The sequence below is a fragment of the Crocuta crocuta genome, unplaced genomic scaffold (assembly GCF_008692635.1).
Source record: "Crocuta crocuta isolate KB4526 unplaced genomic scaffold, BGI_CrCroc_1.0 scaffold687, whole genome shotgun sequence".
Taxonomy (NCBI): Eukaryota; Metazoa; Chordata; class Mammalia; order Carnivora; family Hyaenidae; genus Crocuta; species Crocuta crocuta.
In genome coordinates this window covers 2,301,725-2,319,027 of record NW_027530182.1, presented here as the reverse complement: position 1 = coordinate 2,319,027, position 17,303 = coordinate 2,301,725, and the positions used below count along the sequence as shown (strand labels likewise).

Sequence of the window (17,303 nt, the reverse complement as noted above, 5' to 3'; positions counted from 1 at the left end):
TTTCTCTTTACAGTGTTGGGTAATAAATTTATTTCTTTCTCTGCTCTTTCTCACAAGAGCTCCTGGCTAGCTTATTGCCAAATCTATTTCACTTAGTGGTCTTCCTGAATTTTTTGTGTTATCTGAGTAATTTTTTCTCTTGCTGCCTGGCATTGTCTAGCCACTGACATTAAGCTGATTCAGTCTGTGCTTCTTTCTGGCTTGGAATGTGACAGAGCTTATACCCAGCCACGTCCTGCAGTCCTCTGATGGGACTCTATGGTTTCTCTCTCTCCTACTCTCTGTTTTTTTAAAACACATTTTGTCCACTCTTTTCCAAGTTTTTCATGGGTTCAGATAGTTTCCCTCATCCCTGCACTGCTAGACTGAAGTCACCAAAACACACACACTTCAGAACTGATCTAGGCTTGTGGCCAGCTTAACTGAAGAGTCTTGAGCTGACATGGAAGTTGGTTTGTTTATTTAGTCTCTGACTTTTATAGTGGCTATCAGGCAGATGACTACCTGAATGTTTCAGGTTTAAAAATAAAATTTCAAACGGGCGCTGACTATGCAAGAAGCATCCTAGAGTCTGTAGAATTCCTTTTCTTTTCTTGGTAACGTGTTTCTTCTCTCAAGTTATCATTTCTGTGTGTCTTTGTTTCTTCCATTCCGTACACACACCTTGTTCCTCATTCAGTTTCAGTTGTGAGTAGTAGCTCCTGTTGTGGGGCTTTTTCAGTCTTCTTTTCAGAAGCCTGGCCCCTAACAGTTTTTATGTGTGATCTCAGTAAACAAAGAACTAGTGTGTGTGTGTGTGTGTGTGTGTGTGTGTGTGTGTGTGTGTGTGTGTAGGAAGCCTGCCATATTTCCTCCCTGTCCCACAGAAAATGTGTTTTCTGGAAGCCCTTTTGACACCGAAGTGAATGCCCACTGGCCCTCCCTTGCTGAATTCCCCTGTGAGGGGAGAAAGAAGGAGAGAGAGGGAGGCCTTTATGCTTGTTGTCATATCTTTTGTTTCTGCTGATTATACACAAAGTAAGTTGTAAATAGCTCTCTCACACACCATGATTCCTTTGAGGTATGTCCTGGAGAGTAGATATGCACTCAGCTTCAGTTTACCCATGGGATTTTAGAGGGTCCCTTTCAAGGCCTCTTACTTCCTGTTACAGCACTAGCACAATGAAATTTAGATGAGTACCAGACAATTACCATTCTCATAATTAAACCTGTGGCATACTGTTCAGAAATTAGCCGATCAGTTTAATATTTTTTAATTGTTTTCAACTTAAATGTTTTTTTACTTTAAAAGCAGAATATACTAAAATGCAAAAAGTAATAAAAAATATGATGTCCCCTTTGTCTTACCAGTTTTCAGAGATAAAAAATCACTGAAACATTTTGTGAAAATCCTTATAGAGAACTTTGTTTTAAAGTATGGCATTGAAGCAGACACTGAACACTGGTATGAAAGAAAGCAGATAAAGTTGGAGTTCTGCAAATCAATTTAAATTTTATATTCCAGGAAAACAGTGGTTAGGTACATACAATAGTTCATTATCTTAATTTAAACTGGAGTGATACTAAGGAGCTAGACAGTTTATGTCTGCTATATCTGTCAGTCATGTTTTTGATCGCTTATTGCTAGCTGTCTCACTACACAGGGTTCTAAATCAAAAAGCCTAATTGTCTAGGTGTGCAGAATTATAACTAATTGGGTTACCAACTTTTATATTTTTTGATATTTCCTTGATATATTTTGATGAATTAGGAAATAGTAACAGCTTGCTTTCTCCTTAAATTTTTTCCCTTCACCTGATGCTGCCACTAAATGTAGTGAATGGGGTGGGAGCATATTGTTAAATGGTGAACCTATTAGTAAAGCTGAAGTTTTTTTTTAAATCTCCATTTCCTCATCTTTAAAATATGGGAGTCCATTTTCACGGATCCTGATGGCTTTTTTTTTTCCTGCTCAGAAACTCTAGGATTCTAAGTTTGTGAGTGCTAACTCATGTCCCTAGTGTAGTTCTTTTCATGATTTGGATTGTTGAAACATTCTAGTAGTACTGTTTCCTTCTAACTTATTCACAGACCTTTTTGTTCTCTCTCAGAAACTATGTATTTCTAAGTGTCTGATGTTGTAATTGAGTGTAATTGTAGTTGTGTTTAACTTTCTCCTTTTCTCTTAAGAGTGTTTATAAAATGCATTCTGCAGGGTGGAGGGTGGTAGAAAGGAACTAGAAACTTACTATCAAATAATAGTAAGGTAAGTGGAAATTTGTTTTGTGTACATAAAAAAAGTATTATTTGCACTCAATTTGCTATATATATATATATATATATATNCATATTTATTGAGGTATTTTAGGAAGCTGTTGGGGGGGGGGGTTGTTTTCCTGTGGAATATTCTAAGATGAATTTTTTCTCAGTTCTTCTATTGCCCCGTAGGGAGAATTACTGTTGCAGAACTCATTAGTGCCCCTCCATATGTCAGCTGAGGGGTGGCATCAGCATCAGTCTGTGTGTGCCACAATGCACATGCACAGTGTCTCTACTCTTCTCCATGCCCCATTTCTTTCTCATTCCTCAAGTTAGAGGCTAAATTCCTTTCACATTGCTTATGTTGTCCTAGACCACAGAGCAAGTAGTAGGTCTTGAAAACATACCTTCTCCACTTCGTCTTTTTTGTAATTTCTGTCATATGAAATATCAGCAAATGCCTCTAGAATGTAAGCCACTAAATGCAGCTATTGTATGTTTTTTATTTGCTTCTTTGAAATATGTTGTCTTCTCTCTTTTCGTAAAGAGGCATCATGCTTTTTTTAAGTTTTTAAAAATTTACTTATTTTGAGAGAGAGAAAGAGAATCCTAATTTCAGTGCCGAGCCCAGTGTGGGGCTCGAACCCACAAACCATGGGATCATGACCTGAGCTGAAATCTAGGGTAGGTCACTCAACCAGTGGAGTCACCCATGTACCTCTCTTCTCAGTCTTGTCATTTTTTAAGTTTGGGCATTGCAACTTTCTAGCTAGTTACCTACTGAAGCCTTGGTTTTGTTTTGTTTTGTTTCGTTTTTAATTGTCAAATGGAGATGCTCATATGCCATACGATAGTTGAAAAAAACAGGTTAATCTATGTGTAAGGTGCCCACAGGGTTGCATGACTGTAAATGCTCAGAGAATGTGACTCTCTTCCTTCCCTTTTTGGGCTCCAGTGTGAAATTTGTGGGTAAAGAGCAGTATTTCAAAGATGACAATCTGTCCATGTCACTTTATGGACATAAGAAGAAATAATTGCAGGACTTGAGAGAAATAGGAGAGTTGGTCCTAAAAATGGAAAATCGGCTGAGTGCTTTCTTTTTTAATATTAGTAATATTTACTGATGAACTTGCAAAGTGAACTTTATTGAAAATTGTTTAGCTTTAGAGAAGTGAACTGATTTGTGGGTTAAAAGAAAGAGGGAAATACCTTGTAAAGTAGCCTACTTGGCTGAAAACTTATATCCGAACAAGGAAAATTGTCACAGATGATCCTAAGTGGAGTTAAAGCACAGAACAAAACAGCAGAGGTGGGCGCTGATGGGGAAAGAAGATAGGAGGAAGCCGATTGATGGACCAAGATTCTGATATGCATAGTTGTATGATTAATGAAGATAGTGTATGTTTGGAAGTACTGAGTAGTGATTCAGGGAAGTTTTTTAAAATGCCGAGATGGAATTTACAGCATTTTGTCTTTACCTCAGGAAAAATCTAAAATGAAGTAAGTAGGTGATAGTTGGTGGCGTTTTGGGATGAGATCAACTAATTAGATAATTTAGTTTTGAAAGGGGGTCTTAAATGGCTTTCAGTGTGGAATTTGAGATATAGAGAAACATTCTAAATTATAACTTTTACCATTTTTTATTATGGGAAAAGACATAAAATAAGCCTCTTCAACAAAATTTAGAGATGGTAAATAAATAATAAGTATTGATAGACAGAGTCTGTCTGTGCTAACCTATACCGTGAATAGGAAAAAATAAATTTGATCAGGTAAACGGTGGAAAGGAACTTTTGACATTATAGAATGCAATGTTTTTGGGGCGCCTGGGTGGCTTAGTTGGTTAAGCGTCCGACTTTTGCTTAGGTCATGATCTCGCGGTTCGTGGGTTCAAGCCCCGCGTTGGGCTCTGTGCTGACTGCCAGCTCAGAGCCTGGAGCCTATTTCAGTCTGTGACTCCCTCTCTCTCTGACCCTCCCCTGCTCACGCTGTCTCTCTCTCTCTCTCCTAGAAATAAATAAAAATATTAAAAAAAAAGAATGCAATGTTTTTCACTCTCACATAAGAAAATTAAATGACAGAAGGGGAAAATGTCACTGGGATCAAGCAGAGATTCTACATTTCTTTTTCTCTTTACTTTAACCTCTGCTTTCATCCAGAGATACTTATTAAATGCCTATATTGTGCTGCACGCTGTGGATACAAGGGGGAGTAAAAATTTTGTGCATCTTTTATTCTTGGAATTTACCTTCTGATAGTTAATGAGCTTGGTTACATGATATTTATAATATACTGACATACTAAGTGTCAAAAACCAATGGAGTCATGATGGCCTGTTTAATGCCTGCAGTTGGGATGTCCCTGCTTCCGTCTGGGTCTAATGTGTTTCTGTGCAATTCTCAGCAGCCTCCACATCCAGCGTCTAACTTGGCCATATTCCCCCAGGTTCCAGTGGCATGTGCTGGCAGAGTGCTGGGTGCAGACTTTTGCCCAAACCTGGAGGAGCCAGACCAGAGGCTGGAAGTCCAGGTTGGAGTCTTATTGCTTTATTAGTGGGGGGTGGTGTGACAGAAACAGTGGTCCCTGAAGGCGATGCAGGTATAGCAATGCCATCAGGAGATGGTCAATTGTGGAGACAGGTGTAAAAGAGGAGCCAAGGTAGCATGTGTGCAATGAGAGGTCCTTTTCAGGATAGATCGTCTATAACTGGAGATGATTCATTTATTCATTCAAGAAATGATACACACTACAGTGGATAAGAACATGGTTTCTGAAGGCTCACTGCCTCGGTTGACGTAAAATACAGTGAGGCCTTCGTCAAGTTATTCAATCAAACTAAACTTAAGCTTTCCTATCTATAAAATGGAGAGTCACTACCCAAGGTGATTATAAGGGATAAATGTTTTAACATATTCCTAGCATTTAGCACAGGGCCTGGCACATAACAGGCACTCAGTAAATATTAGCTCTAATCTTTTAAAATTATCCTGTGCTCAGCACTGTGCTTGACACTAGATGGCTACAAGGTGAGCCATCTATGCTTCCTGCATTATTATCTCTCAGCTCAGGAGAGCAGAAGCCATTCAGCTGGACACTGTATAGAAAAATAGGATTTAATGAGAAGTATCTTCCCTTTTCATGCATTAGGAGATATGTCCTGTGACATAATATTAAGTTTATTAACAAAGTGAAAATATTTACTTGGAATTCAGTTCATGTTATGTGGTTTTGGGATATTAGAAGTAGTTAGATGTATATCCAATTAAGAATATAAATAATGACATTGTGGCCAAAGATCTAGCTCTGTTTTTATATGCCTTTTAATATTTAAGGGATGTGTGTGTGCCAGTAATGCAAAGATACTGGCTGAAGTTGTAACATGGATGGCATCCCCTAGCATGAACAAATACATATTATTTTTTTAGGGACTCCATTTGGCATCACTTCCTAAATTTTCAGACTTATGGGATGAACATGGTGAGCTTGGTTTTAAAACATTTTTACTATTTAGACACCCCACATGAGAAAGGAGAATAGTTTTAAAAATTGACTTCTTCACAGTTGGAGTGAAGGTAGAAGTGGTGGTAGGAGGAGCTTTCAGTTTTTATGGTACTGAAGAGTATCCCATCTCCTGCACACCTGCTCTTGGCCTAGGGAAGACCACCTGAGCTCTGCTGTGCCACAAGCTGGTACTGTCTGGGTGGTGTATGGCTATGGTACAACAGAAAAGCAGGTGTGACACATATGAGACATGATCATGTATCTCCCAGTTTTAGAAAGCTAACAGCTTGTGTGTGACACATAAATGCAGAGTGATGGAAGGCTTTTCGTGGAGAGTGGTCTGATCCTTGACCTCTTTGGGTAGGACGAGTGATGTTCTTCAAACACATCACCTGGAATGGTCTGTCATGGGTGGTTGTTGGATAATCTGTTTGTGAACCTTGAGTTATGGAGCAAAGAGCAATGGGTTTTGCAGATGTGACTGCGTGAAATAAAACTGAAAGAGACCAATGGAGCATATTATTTTAACATACCAAGAGAGAAAATGTGTATTTACCAGTTTAAGTGAAACCCTGGTTGTAGGTAGTTAAACATTTGTAGAGTTGACAGTTCAGCATGGTCCTTGCAAAGAAGACCAAGCCCCTGGGCAAAGAAATGAGTCTCATTTTATTGGACTCCTCCTCTTGCAACACCATTTTGGCAGACTGAGTGGAAAGGTTGATTCTGTCCAAAGATAGTCAAGTATGGTGAATTGGTGAATTAATTGGAACTCATTTGAACCATTTCCTTCTCCTTTTCCTCTTCCTTTCTAAATATGGCTTCCTTACATTTTAATAATATCTGGTACATATCCATATTATATCAGTCATAAAAAATACCCTGACACTATGTTCTTCACCAGCTAACAATTTCAGGAGTTTTTTTTAGCCTAGAGTCCTTTCATTCTTGCCATGACATGTATTCTGCCCCCACCCCCACCCCCCCAGGAATGAGCCATTTCTTAGTTTTTAGTCTAATTCTGCCCTCCAGGGAACTCAGTATAATACTTGCCAGAGGCATCTATTTTTCCTACTTGGATCTCAGGCTGTCCCCCAGGGCCAGGCATTATAACCACTAGAGAATTTGCTGTTTGGCCTCTTGATTCTGAGAACAACCTCTTGTACACCTCGATTTAGGAGCAACGGTTTGTTTATATTCTTTCCTATGAAGTATTTTCATTTAGATACACAGTGTGCCCATATTCGATTTATTTTTATATTTTAACTGACATAATTTCTCATGACTGGTTGAGTTCCTTTCTGTTCTTGCCTTTTTCCTTTTCACTCTTTTTTGCTATCCCTAAAATTTCAGATGGCTTAGCAACTTTATTGCTTAGTAATCCCAAGATCTCAGACACTCTTTCATGAACATATCTTTGGTTTTGAGTGACTGTTATTCTCGAAGTCTGTGTCTGACTTGAGTTTTGCAAGGGTATCTTATGTTAATATGCTTAACTTTGAAAAGTAGCTCAAAATCAAAACTTTGATTCGCTGTCTAATTTTGTTGATTTTGAAGTGGGTATGAAACTGTATACTTTCTTTAGCTTTGGAGGTTAACTGATATTAGCAAAAAATTGTGCTCTTATACAGTTATTTTCTAGGAAGTGGTTATTTTAGTTTAGACTTCCCTTAATTGCTCTTAAATGTTATATTTTCAATCAGAGAAAAGTTACTTTTTGAGTCGGACTGTGCCTTATCCTGTACTAAGTTGTTAGAGCTAACCCAACACAGTTCCTTTCTTGGTTGGGAATTCAAGATGTGGGGTTGACTTGATATTTTTCACCACTAAAGTGCTTAGAAAATTAGAGTAAATAATGAACCAATATTTCAATACCAGATTAGACACAATTTACTGTGATGTTTCATAAACCACAGACTCCTTTCTTCTGTGAATGCGTGAAGGATCACTTTTTTTTCCCCCAGACATACCAGGGTGCAAGTGTAAATTTCCATAAAATTTAAATGAGGTGCTTCCTGTAATTAATGAACAATTGTGGCTGCTCTCTAGTCTGCATTGTAATTAACCGTGATCAGGCTTGTTTAGTGATGACACTGTTCCTGTAATAATTTGACAAGCTACTGTGAATTTGCCAGGTTATTAAACAACCTGCAGCATTCACTTATGGAATCACAGGGATGAGCCTGGCGGCTGCTGCTAGTTAAATGCAGCATAAGGGTGAACTGAAAGCTGCTTATTGAAGTCTATTGATCACCATGACCAGATTTAAATTCCTATGATTTTGGAGAAGTTAATTAATTTTGTATGGGTTGTCCCGAAAACTTTTTATTGCATAATAAACCTGCTAGGGCAAAGCTGGTCATTTTTATGAACTCATAATGAAGCCAGCAAATTTTCTATATTATTGTCACTAATATGGACTGCACAGAATCTGGGGTTTCCCCTTCCCACCCTATTAAACAGGAATAGTTATTTAAAAAACAACAAGCTGTTTTCTCTCCAAATTCATTCACAACATTCCTCAAATACAAGTTCACTCTGTGGTGTGTGTGTGTGTGTGTGTGTGTGTGTGTGTGTGTGTGTGTAACAGCAGATGACCTTGTGCTAAACACAGTCATGTTGCAGGTATAGCGAGTCATCTAAGTGGATTGCTAGCCTTATATCCATGGTCACTAGTGCACTCGCCTCCTCCAACCCCCCTTCAGGTTAAGAACCGTTCAAAACGTTACTGTCTAGTTACTGTGGTGTCTTTCATTCAGATTCTGTTTATTGACTAAACCACAAGCATTCCTGCCCAAAGTACCAGGCGGTCTATGCTTGACTGATTTTGATTTTCTAACATCAGCCCTGGGGTTTATTTGAAAAATGTACATACACTGCAGCTTTAACAAGTCAAGTGACTGCATGTTTTTGACCACGGAGTAGAGTATATCTGAAGATCATTAAATTTGGGGTGGGGGAGGGGTGGAGAATAAGTGTAGTAGTCATTGTACCATGGCAGAATGTGTGTGTGTGTGTGTGTGTGTGTGTGACACATGGTTTTTGTCTTTTCATCTTCTCCAAGAGCCAGAAAGTTTCCTGCCGTTCTCTTTCCAGCTATTGACAAATGATTGCCAGATGTGAGATCTTTGCAGTGCTCTTTCCCTCAGCAAACCTGCAGCGATGGGATATTTGATTCTCCCTTGCCCATTTCATCTCCTTTCCACATCTGCCAGGGACACACAAGCAATACATCCCTACATGAGAGTTTAAAGTTTATTCAGCTCTTTTTCCCCTCCGATACAGTGTTTGGAGACAACAGAATGAGGTCCATATGACTCTCTCCCAACTTCACTGTATGAAATTAGTTGTTTATTTTACTTATCTACCTCTTAGTAATTGAACTATTTCATTTTAGTTTCGGTCCATGGAAAATTTGATGCAACTCTGGGAGTGCTAAGAGTTTCCTATTGTTGTCTGCTTGCTGTGAGAATGCCATCATCTCAACTTCTCTCTGATCGCCTCAGTTCTGACACAGACTACACTGTTGGTTTCATAGAACTTCCTAGGAAAGTAATTTTAATAAACAACTGTCAAAATATTAAGTGTAGTCTATAAAATTCAGTAGGCATTTAAGATTAAAAGAGCCATCTATGAGGGGGAAAATTATACTTGTTTGGCTTGATTAGCTTACGCTGTATTTGTGTCCATTGTCAAAGTTGATATGGATGAGGTCCTAGTTTTAATCCCAAATAGTTTATAAAAGAGAAAGTACACTGGGTTTGGGAGGCATCTGAAATTAGGCTGTGCAGGCCACACACATAATCACTAACATGCACAGAAGCCTTTTGCATCTGCTTGGAATCTGTATTGATATTGATTTTTTTCTCATCTCAGTTTAAAGATATTTTCCAAAATACTCTTATAGCTTATGTTCATACCATAGGGTGGGCTGACACAGGTGGCCTTTCAGTTTTCCTATTACACTTTTTGGCAAAGAAAAAGGTCCCTTATTCCCTGAATAAGATCAGCGTTTTTTTGTGTGTTTTTTTTTAAACATTTAAAAAATAATCCATAAAATGTCTGCCACATGTTCTCTAGTTGATGGAAATGTTTTCCGAATTAGAGCTGTAGTATTGGATTCTTATTGTATCAGTGCTAGTATGTTTACTATTTCTGCTGCCCTGTTAGCTACTCTTAGCTACCTGTGATTATGGGAATTTACATATTTTTGTGAACTTAAAATGATGAATGTAAGATAATTACTATTTTTGAATTTCAGTACTGGAGAGGAATTTTGTTATTGTTAAGAAAAGAAGTAAATGGCTTTGCACAATATTAAAATGAAAATAAGAAAAGTCTGAAGTCTATTTCTCAGTATGTTCTTTAAAAAAATAACAAAACCTAACAACAACAACAACAAAAAAGCCAACAGCCCCTGAAATGAATAAATCCTACTAAGCCCAAGACAAATAGGTAAACCATACTCATCAAGCTGTATACAGGAAATGTGTTTAACTTTATGTACATCCATTATATTATACCTCTGTAAAGTTTAAAAAAAGAAAAGAGGTAAAACTGCTTGCTACAAGTTGCCAAAATGGTATATGTTTCAACTAGAAGTGTCTGTGGAATAGAAGAAAATTATTATTGAAGATACAGATAATGATAAACTGTCAAAGTCTTCTCTCTTAAAAACAAGATGATGATCATGATGAAGGTGGTAAGTTTAAACAACACTCCTCAAGACAAAATTACCAAAACCATGGAAAAGTTTATATTTTTATTGTCCCTTTACATTCTCTGAGGACTGATGCCCTGTTAGGCACTCAGTGGATGCCAGTGGCTAGGAAGGTGGAGGTGAAGAGCTCTTTCATAAAACAACAGGGTTAAGAACTCCTGTGGCAGGAGCCAAGTTCCTCGGAGTGTAGATCACTTCACGTAATTTGCCTTTGCTAATGCATTTGCTGGTTTCTCATGCCTTCCTGCTTTTTCCTCAACATGGTTACTCTGGGAGGCAGAGAGGTGCTAAGCAATGGAGGTGTCATCCGGTCTGTGTACCTAGGGAACGTCCTTCAGAGGACAACTTGTCACCAGCCGTCAAAGAAGAGAGTGGCTTTGTGGTCTCTGAACATCTGGCAGCGCTGCACAGGAAGCTGAGGGGGTGTCATTAATTGTGATGAAATAATTTAAACCATCAGGAATAAATGAGGCTGTTAAGCTAAGTTCAGATTCCATTTGCCATGCACATGTGTCTAGCAGCCTGTGTGCAGTTAAAAAAAATTGAATTATATTAGCTCATGAGTAGAAGTGAAACAGATACTGTAAATGAAACAAGTTGCTGTGTAGTGATGACATCGTGTTGAACCACTTCACAGAGTTACAGTTTGTAGGATCAATATATTGAAAGTGGTACATTATTTAATGAATTTTCATATAAAAGCATGCTTATGGTCTTGAGGGATAGAATAAGGACCAGTGGTTTATTGGAACACAGGATGGGTAAGTGGATGGGTAGAAAGAAGCAAGCCATTGAGTCAAGGCTGACTACTGAGTAGGGGGTGTTCTTAGCCTGCTCAGCCAGCTGGGTTGATGCACAGCTCACCTTCCTATGGAGTCTGGCTTTGGGTACAATATTCAGTGCAATTGTTCTGTATACATACTCTAGGCAGAAGGACAGTTTTTCTCTTTAACCAACTTTGGATGTTCCTTTGAGAGCTTCTGACTCTTTGGGCACATCTATATTGTTTTCTTGAGAATAGGGACAATTATCTTTGGTAATAGATGATTCCTCAAGCAAACAGACATATTTTCAAGGCTTTTTGCTATCATGAAAACTGATTTCAAATGTAATTTTCAAGTGCTGTGGAAAGAGGCAACCCTAATTTCTTTACAAAGGAAAGACTGTCAGGTTTGGAATGTTGGGGCATCTCTGAGGTTTTGAGCACTAAACTGAGCAATGGTGTGTATGTTCCAAAGTATATTTCTAAAATAAAAGTCATTCCCTTACACATAAGCAAAGTTTTCAAACATGAACTTTCATTAAAAACAAACATAGGAAAAAAATAAACATAGTAATTTGAAAAATAAAGTGAGACTTTTTAGATACAGAAAGCATTTTTAAAAGCCACCACAGAGGTAATCCCTCTGTCACATACAGGCGATGGTCCAGAGCTCCAGCAAATCTTGGACAAGAGTCATTTTACTATGTCTTCCCTCACTTTGCTCCATCAGTCCCCTCTTTAGCTTATTGCCTTTCTCTTTTTATTGTGGTGTACGTCTTTTTTTTCTTTCCTTTTCCTTCTCCATTCTCTTGCCTTTATTTTTATTTTTATTCTTTTATATTTAATTCTCTTCACAACCAACCTATTCTATCCTCCATAAGGTGAACTGCAGTTCTAGTTTCATTTATAGTCCTAGTTTTTCTGCTAGTAAGGATTGATATTCACAGTCACTTCAATTGTAAACTTAAAAATTTTAGGTTGCATTTTCACATAAATTTGTCTGACCATTGGTAGATTTTTTTAAGGAACATGAATGGACCTTGATTTATTGAGGTTTTTTTTTTTTTTAAGGGATTATAGAATACTCACCAAATTATCCCTTTTCTTGGACTTTTGAGTGGAATTGTTATTGATGAAAGCCAGAAATTTGTTGCTCTGTTACCTTTTTCCTTCTTTCTGACATAAAGAGGAAGACATTCAAATCAAAGTACCTGAGTTTCCTGACATCCAATAGAACAACCAGTAAGTAGTTAGGATATTGCTTTTGTGTATTTTGATCTTTGGATTTCAGTTTAATTGATGAAATAAAACAGGATGATTTGAGTTCTTCAGATCTATTTTCTTGGCATTATTGGAAAGGTTGAAGGGTTGTGTGTGTGCCTAGGCATTGTGTCTTGCACATAGCAAGTAGTAAATGCATTGTTATTATATAAGTGTATTTTACTAGTGTCTTTTGGCTAAGCAGATAAAAATTAGGAAGAAATTTTTGCCTGAAAATTTCATATACCTCAACCATTTAAAGAATATTCACTCTTGGGGTGCCTGGGTGACTCAGTTGAGTGTCTGACTTCAGCTCAGGTTAGGATCTCGTGGTTCATGAGTTCGAGCCCCACATTGGGCTTGCTACTGTCAAGCTCGTCAGCACAGAGCCCACTTCTGATTCTATGTCCCCTTCTCTCCTCCCCTTCACTGCTTGTGTTCTCCCCTAAATAAATAAATTTAAAAAATAATATTCACTTTTAAATAGTTTTAGAATTTTTTTCCTAAGAATAAGGAATCCAACATAGAAACATAGGGAATTTTGAACAAAATACCTATGCTTTTCTTTACTTGGAAGAAATCACTGCATTCTGTAGTGCATTTATTGGTTTCTCAAAACAAATAAGAAAATGATAGTATACTCAGTAGTTACTTGAAGTTTTCTTTTACAAGAGTCTTAGTAAATACTTAATAGATAAAAAGCAGTTGCATGTACTTAAGTTCCCTCCTCCCCTTTTTAATTTTGGTGGAGTGTGGATTGAATGCTCCTACATATTTATAGGACCTTTCTTAAAATTTGTCTACTGCTGCTGTTACTGTTACTCTCTGCTTTTAAGTGGCATTAAATTTGTGAATTCTGTATCTTGAATTCTATAGATTAGGTGCATTATAGATTAAATAAATCTTGGTCATATTATCTAGATTTCAGATAACCAAGTTAACAAAGTTCATGTGGGAACTGTCAGTATGAATATAAGAAATGTTGATTAAGATGCTTACTTTACTTTATGTAAGTTCCTAAGTCATAATAGCTTCATATATGCTTCAGAGAAGGAGGAAGAAAAGATAGAAAAACAGGAAGTATTTTAATTCTTGGCTTGAATAGAATTGTTTATGTGGGAATGTGTGCATGTATGTGGATTTTGTATATACCTACAATGTATACGTCATTAATAGTAATCATATTTTTGTTTGTTTATAAGAATAGCTAGTGCTACTCTCCACAATAGCTAAAACATGGAAAGAGCCTAAGTGTCCATCAACAGACGAATGGATCAAGAAGATGTGGTTTATCTATACCATGGAATACTACATGGCAATGAGAAACAATGAAATCTGGCCATGTGTAGCAACATGGATGGACCTTGAGGGTGTTATGCTGAGCGAAATAAGTCAGGCAGAGAAGGACAAATATCATATGTTTGCACGTATAGGAGGATTAGGAGGAACTTGACGGAGGAACAAGGGGGAGAAGAAGGGCGGAAATGGTGGGGGAAAGGGAGAGAGGCAAACCATGAGAGACTCTTGAATGCTGACAAAAACTGAGGACTGATGGATGTGGGGGGGAGGGGGGATGGGCATGGAGGAGGACACTTGTGGGGATGAGCACTGAGTGTTATGTGGAAACTAATTTGACAATAAACTATTTGTAAAAAAAAAAAAAGAATAGCTAGTGCTATTTGAATATTTGAGTTAGTCATAATAAGTAACATTACATAAATAAAGATTTACACTGAAAACACATAGTCCACCTACTCCTACCTGCAAAAAAAGAAAAACTTCTGTCAGGTTAGATAATGGAATCTCAATTTGTGTGTGAGATTCTTTATTTTTTTTAATGTTTATTTATTTTGAGAGAGAGAGAGAGAACACGTATGCAGGAGGGGCAGAGAGAGAGAGAGAGAGAAAGAGAGAGACAACCTCAGGCAGGCTCCATGCTGTCAGAGCAGAGCCCGATGTGGGGCTTGAACTCACAAACCATGAGATCATGACCTGAGCCAAAACCAAGACGTGGACACTTAACCGACTGAGCCACCCAGGTGCCTCATTTTGAAAACGTGTGTGAGATTCTTTAGGACTCAGTATTGTTTTAAATATGGTTTTATAATTTAAACTTGGGAATTAACTGAATTTATATAGTCTAATATCTTCAATTTACGTATTTGAAAATCCAGGTTCAGAAACTTTAAAAGATTTAGCCCAAAACACATAGTTGTCAAAACATTCTCCATTTCTGATGTCAGAGCCTTTCAAGATATTTTTTACTGGTTTTTAGTCCTTTAGAATTAATAAGCATTATACAGCAGTGTTCTAATTTTTTTTTTCTTATCACAGAATATTACTTCATCTATTGTGTCCCTTGTTCTTTATAATCGGAGTGAGCATTAAGAATGCAAGGAGGCTACATATTTAGGTACTGCAGTAATAGTGTTAGCAGATTCCCTCATGAAAACAGCAGATCCTTCGGCCTGATGCAGGAAATATGTTAACGTGATGCTAAGAAATGGAGTGTTTGGCTCTGGCTTGTTTGCTTTTATTTTCTAGCCTGAGTTCTAGTATTTAGGTGTTCGACAAAAGCTAACTCTTGAACATTAAGAGGTGGAAGTAGTCCCATCTAAATAATCCCTGTTTCAAAAGAGAAGTGCCATTACAGACATCTGAAGAATGGAATTACCCAAGAATATAAGTGTTATTTTTTAATGTTCGGTACATGATATGGAGCATAGAGGCAGGGCAAGTACCCTTGAAAGCATTGTTATGATAAAAACCATCTTTAAGTGGCTTTTAGAGTATGGTAGTGTGTTTGCATCCTATAAAAAGTGAGCTGAATAGACCGCATCTCTGCCCTCTAGGAGTTTATACTCAAAAACAGATAATGTAGCTGACATCTGTTATTGTATTAACGTTCTACAAGTAAACATTGATCAAATACATAAATAAAAGTTTTATATCACTAGACATGTAAAAACCTATTTACTTGCCTGGTTAAATAACTAACTAGACATCCTCACTCCCATACTGAAACTATCCATGGACATTGTAAAATGACTATGCTGGAATAATCCTGACACCAAGATAATCCTTTATATTGTTATTTTTAAGGGTTGCCAAAGAGCGTTGGCATTACCATGATGTCACTGATAGCTCATTATAAGCGGTTCTGGATTCAGACATGTTGTTTTTATCTTTCTGGTTGAATTTTCCTTTCTTTCTAGAATTTTCTCATTTCTAACAGTTGACCGGTGGTACTTGTGATTGTAAACTAGCAGCCTGGAGTGTACGTTAAAAAATTTATCCGAGCCACAGACCTGGTTGTAAGTTTAAGTAAAGCTATACTAACTAGAATTAAACATATAAAGGTTGGCAGGGGGAGATAGGTATTAAGTTTGATAAAATGTTTTCTTCTGCATGCTTCAGTTTTAATACAGGGTATTTTAACAGTCACTTCATTTTTGAAGTATGAATATTGGGAAGTCTAAACATAAACCTCTCTTAAAGTTCAAAATGTTAAAAAAATAGCTCTCCCTACCCCAGTGTAGGTGTCTTGTCTGTGTAAATTAAAGCATGTGGATGCATAAATTAATTAGAAGAACAGTTACTGATATCAATCAAACTTATTTGGTATACTGATGAAATGAGCATTGTTTATAAGATTATCTTCTTATTTAATCTCTTCTATATAAACCTGGCTGGTTAGCATTATGAAGTAATAATACAATTAATGTGATGATGGTATACTTTTTCTTGGTACAGGCCTGATCCTGCAGGCCTTTCTTGACTGGGATTTGTGTACATAGAGGGCCATAAGAACTGGAAATTTTAATTAGCAAAAATGTTCCTCCCCTCCCCCTCCAGTTATGTGCTGTCCCTGGGATAGTTTATTCCTTTTGAACCACTCATCTGCTGACCCCTGAAGGAAAAACTGCCTTCAGATATTATTTTATCAAAACTGTGCAGAGTTCATTATGAGAGTTACCTGCTATCGTGTAGCTATATGCCGCTGTGCCACTGGGTCTCAGATAAAGAGAAAGTTTTACTTATAAATGAAGCCATTAGGAATTTCTTGAATAAACAAAGGTTTTTTTTTCTTTGATGTGCAAAGGAATTTTGCTTATAACTCCTAGTCCTAGAAGTCCATGTCAACACATGCAAGGACCATTTGTTATCTTTCATGTGCAAGGGAAAGCATTCCTGTCAGCTAAGGAGCAGAAAACAGAAACACTTGTAAAAAAATAAACAGAATCCTAGTGCAAAAGAAAATTGTTAGTGTCATTAGTTAGTACTTGATTCAGTATTTTTGCTTGGTACTTTTTTCCCTTTTTACTCTGCCTGCTTTCCTCAATCCCCATCCTCCAGAAGTTGGTTTCTTTATGTCCCAAAATGAAAACTTTGTTTTTGGGAAATTAAATCAAAGATGTGTATGTTACTGATTTTGCTCTCAGGTTGCTTAACTACTTCATGGCATTCTTTTATTCTTTAACAGAATTTGGTTGTGGTGTCTAATAATTTAAGGACTTGCAGGAAAAAAAAAAGTCACAGGTGATTTACTCTGATTTACTTTTATGAATGGAACCTGTTGACTGATATTTGTTGTTGCTACCTAAGCTCATCTAGAGAATGGATTTAGAGCAGTGTTCTTTTAGGGTTAATAAACAGAACAGTTATGAATGTGTATAATGAAATCGTTTTTTAAAAAATTTTTAATGTTTATTTTTGAAAGAGAGAGGGAGACAGAGTACGAGCGGGGGAGAGGCAGAGAGAGAAAGGGAGACACAGAATCCAAAGCAGGCTCCAGGCTCTGAGCTGTCAGCACAGAGCCTGACG

The 17,303-nt window shown here is 37.4% G+C and overlaps 1 protein-coding gene across 3 annotated transcripts in view; it reads left to right on the top strand.

Annotated features, from left to right (window-relative positions):
- BNC2 (basonuclin zinc finger protein 2) overlaps positions 1-17,303 on the top strand; it is a 356,963-nt gene that overhangs the window by 98,949 nt on the left and 240,711 nt on the right. The window contains exon 3 of one of the 3 annotated variants that reach the window (XM_077765062.1): positions 4,684-4,767. The exons of the other annotated variants lie outside the window; for them this stretch is intronic. Coding sequence (XP_077621188.1) covers positions 4,684-4,767 — 84 coding nt within the window. The remainder of the gene's footprint in view (positions 1-4,683; positions 4,768-17,303) is intronic. 3 annotated transcript variants of the gene reach the window in all.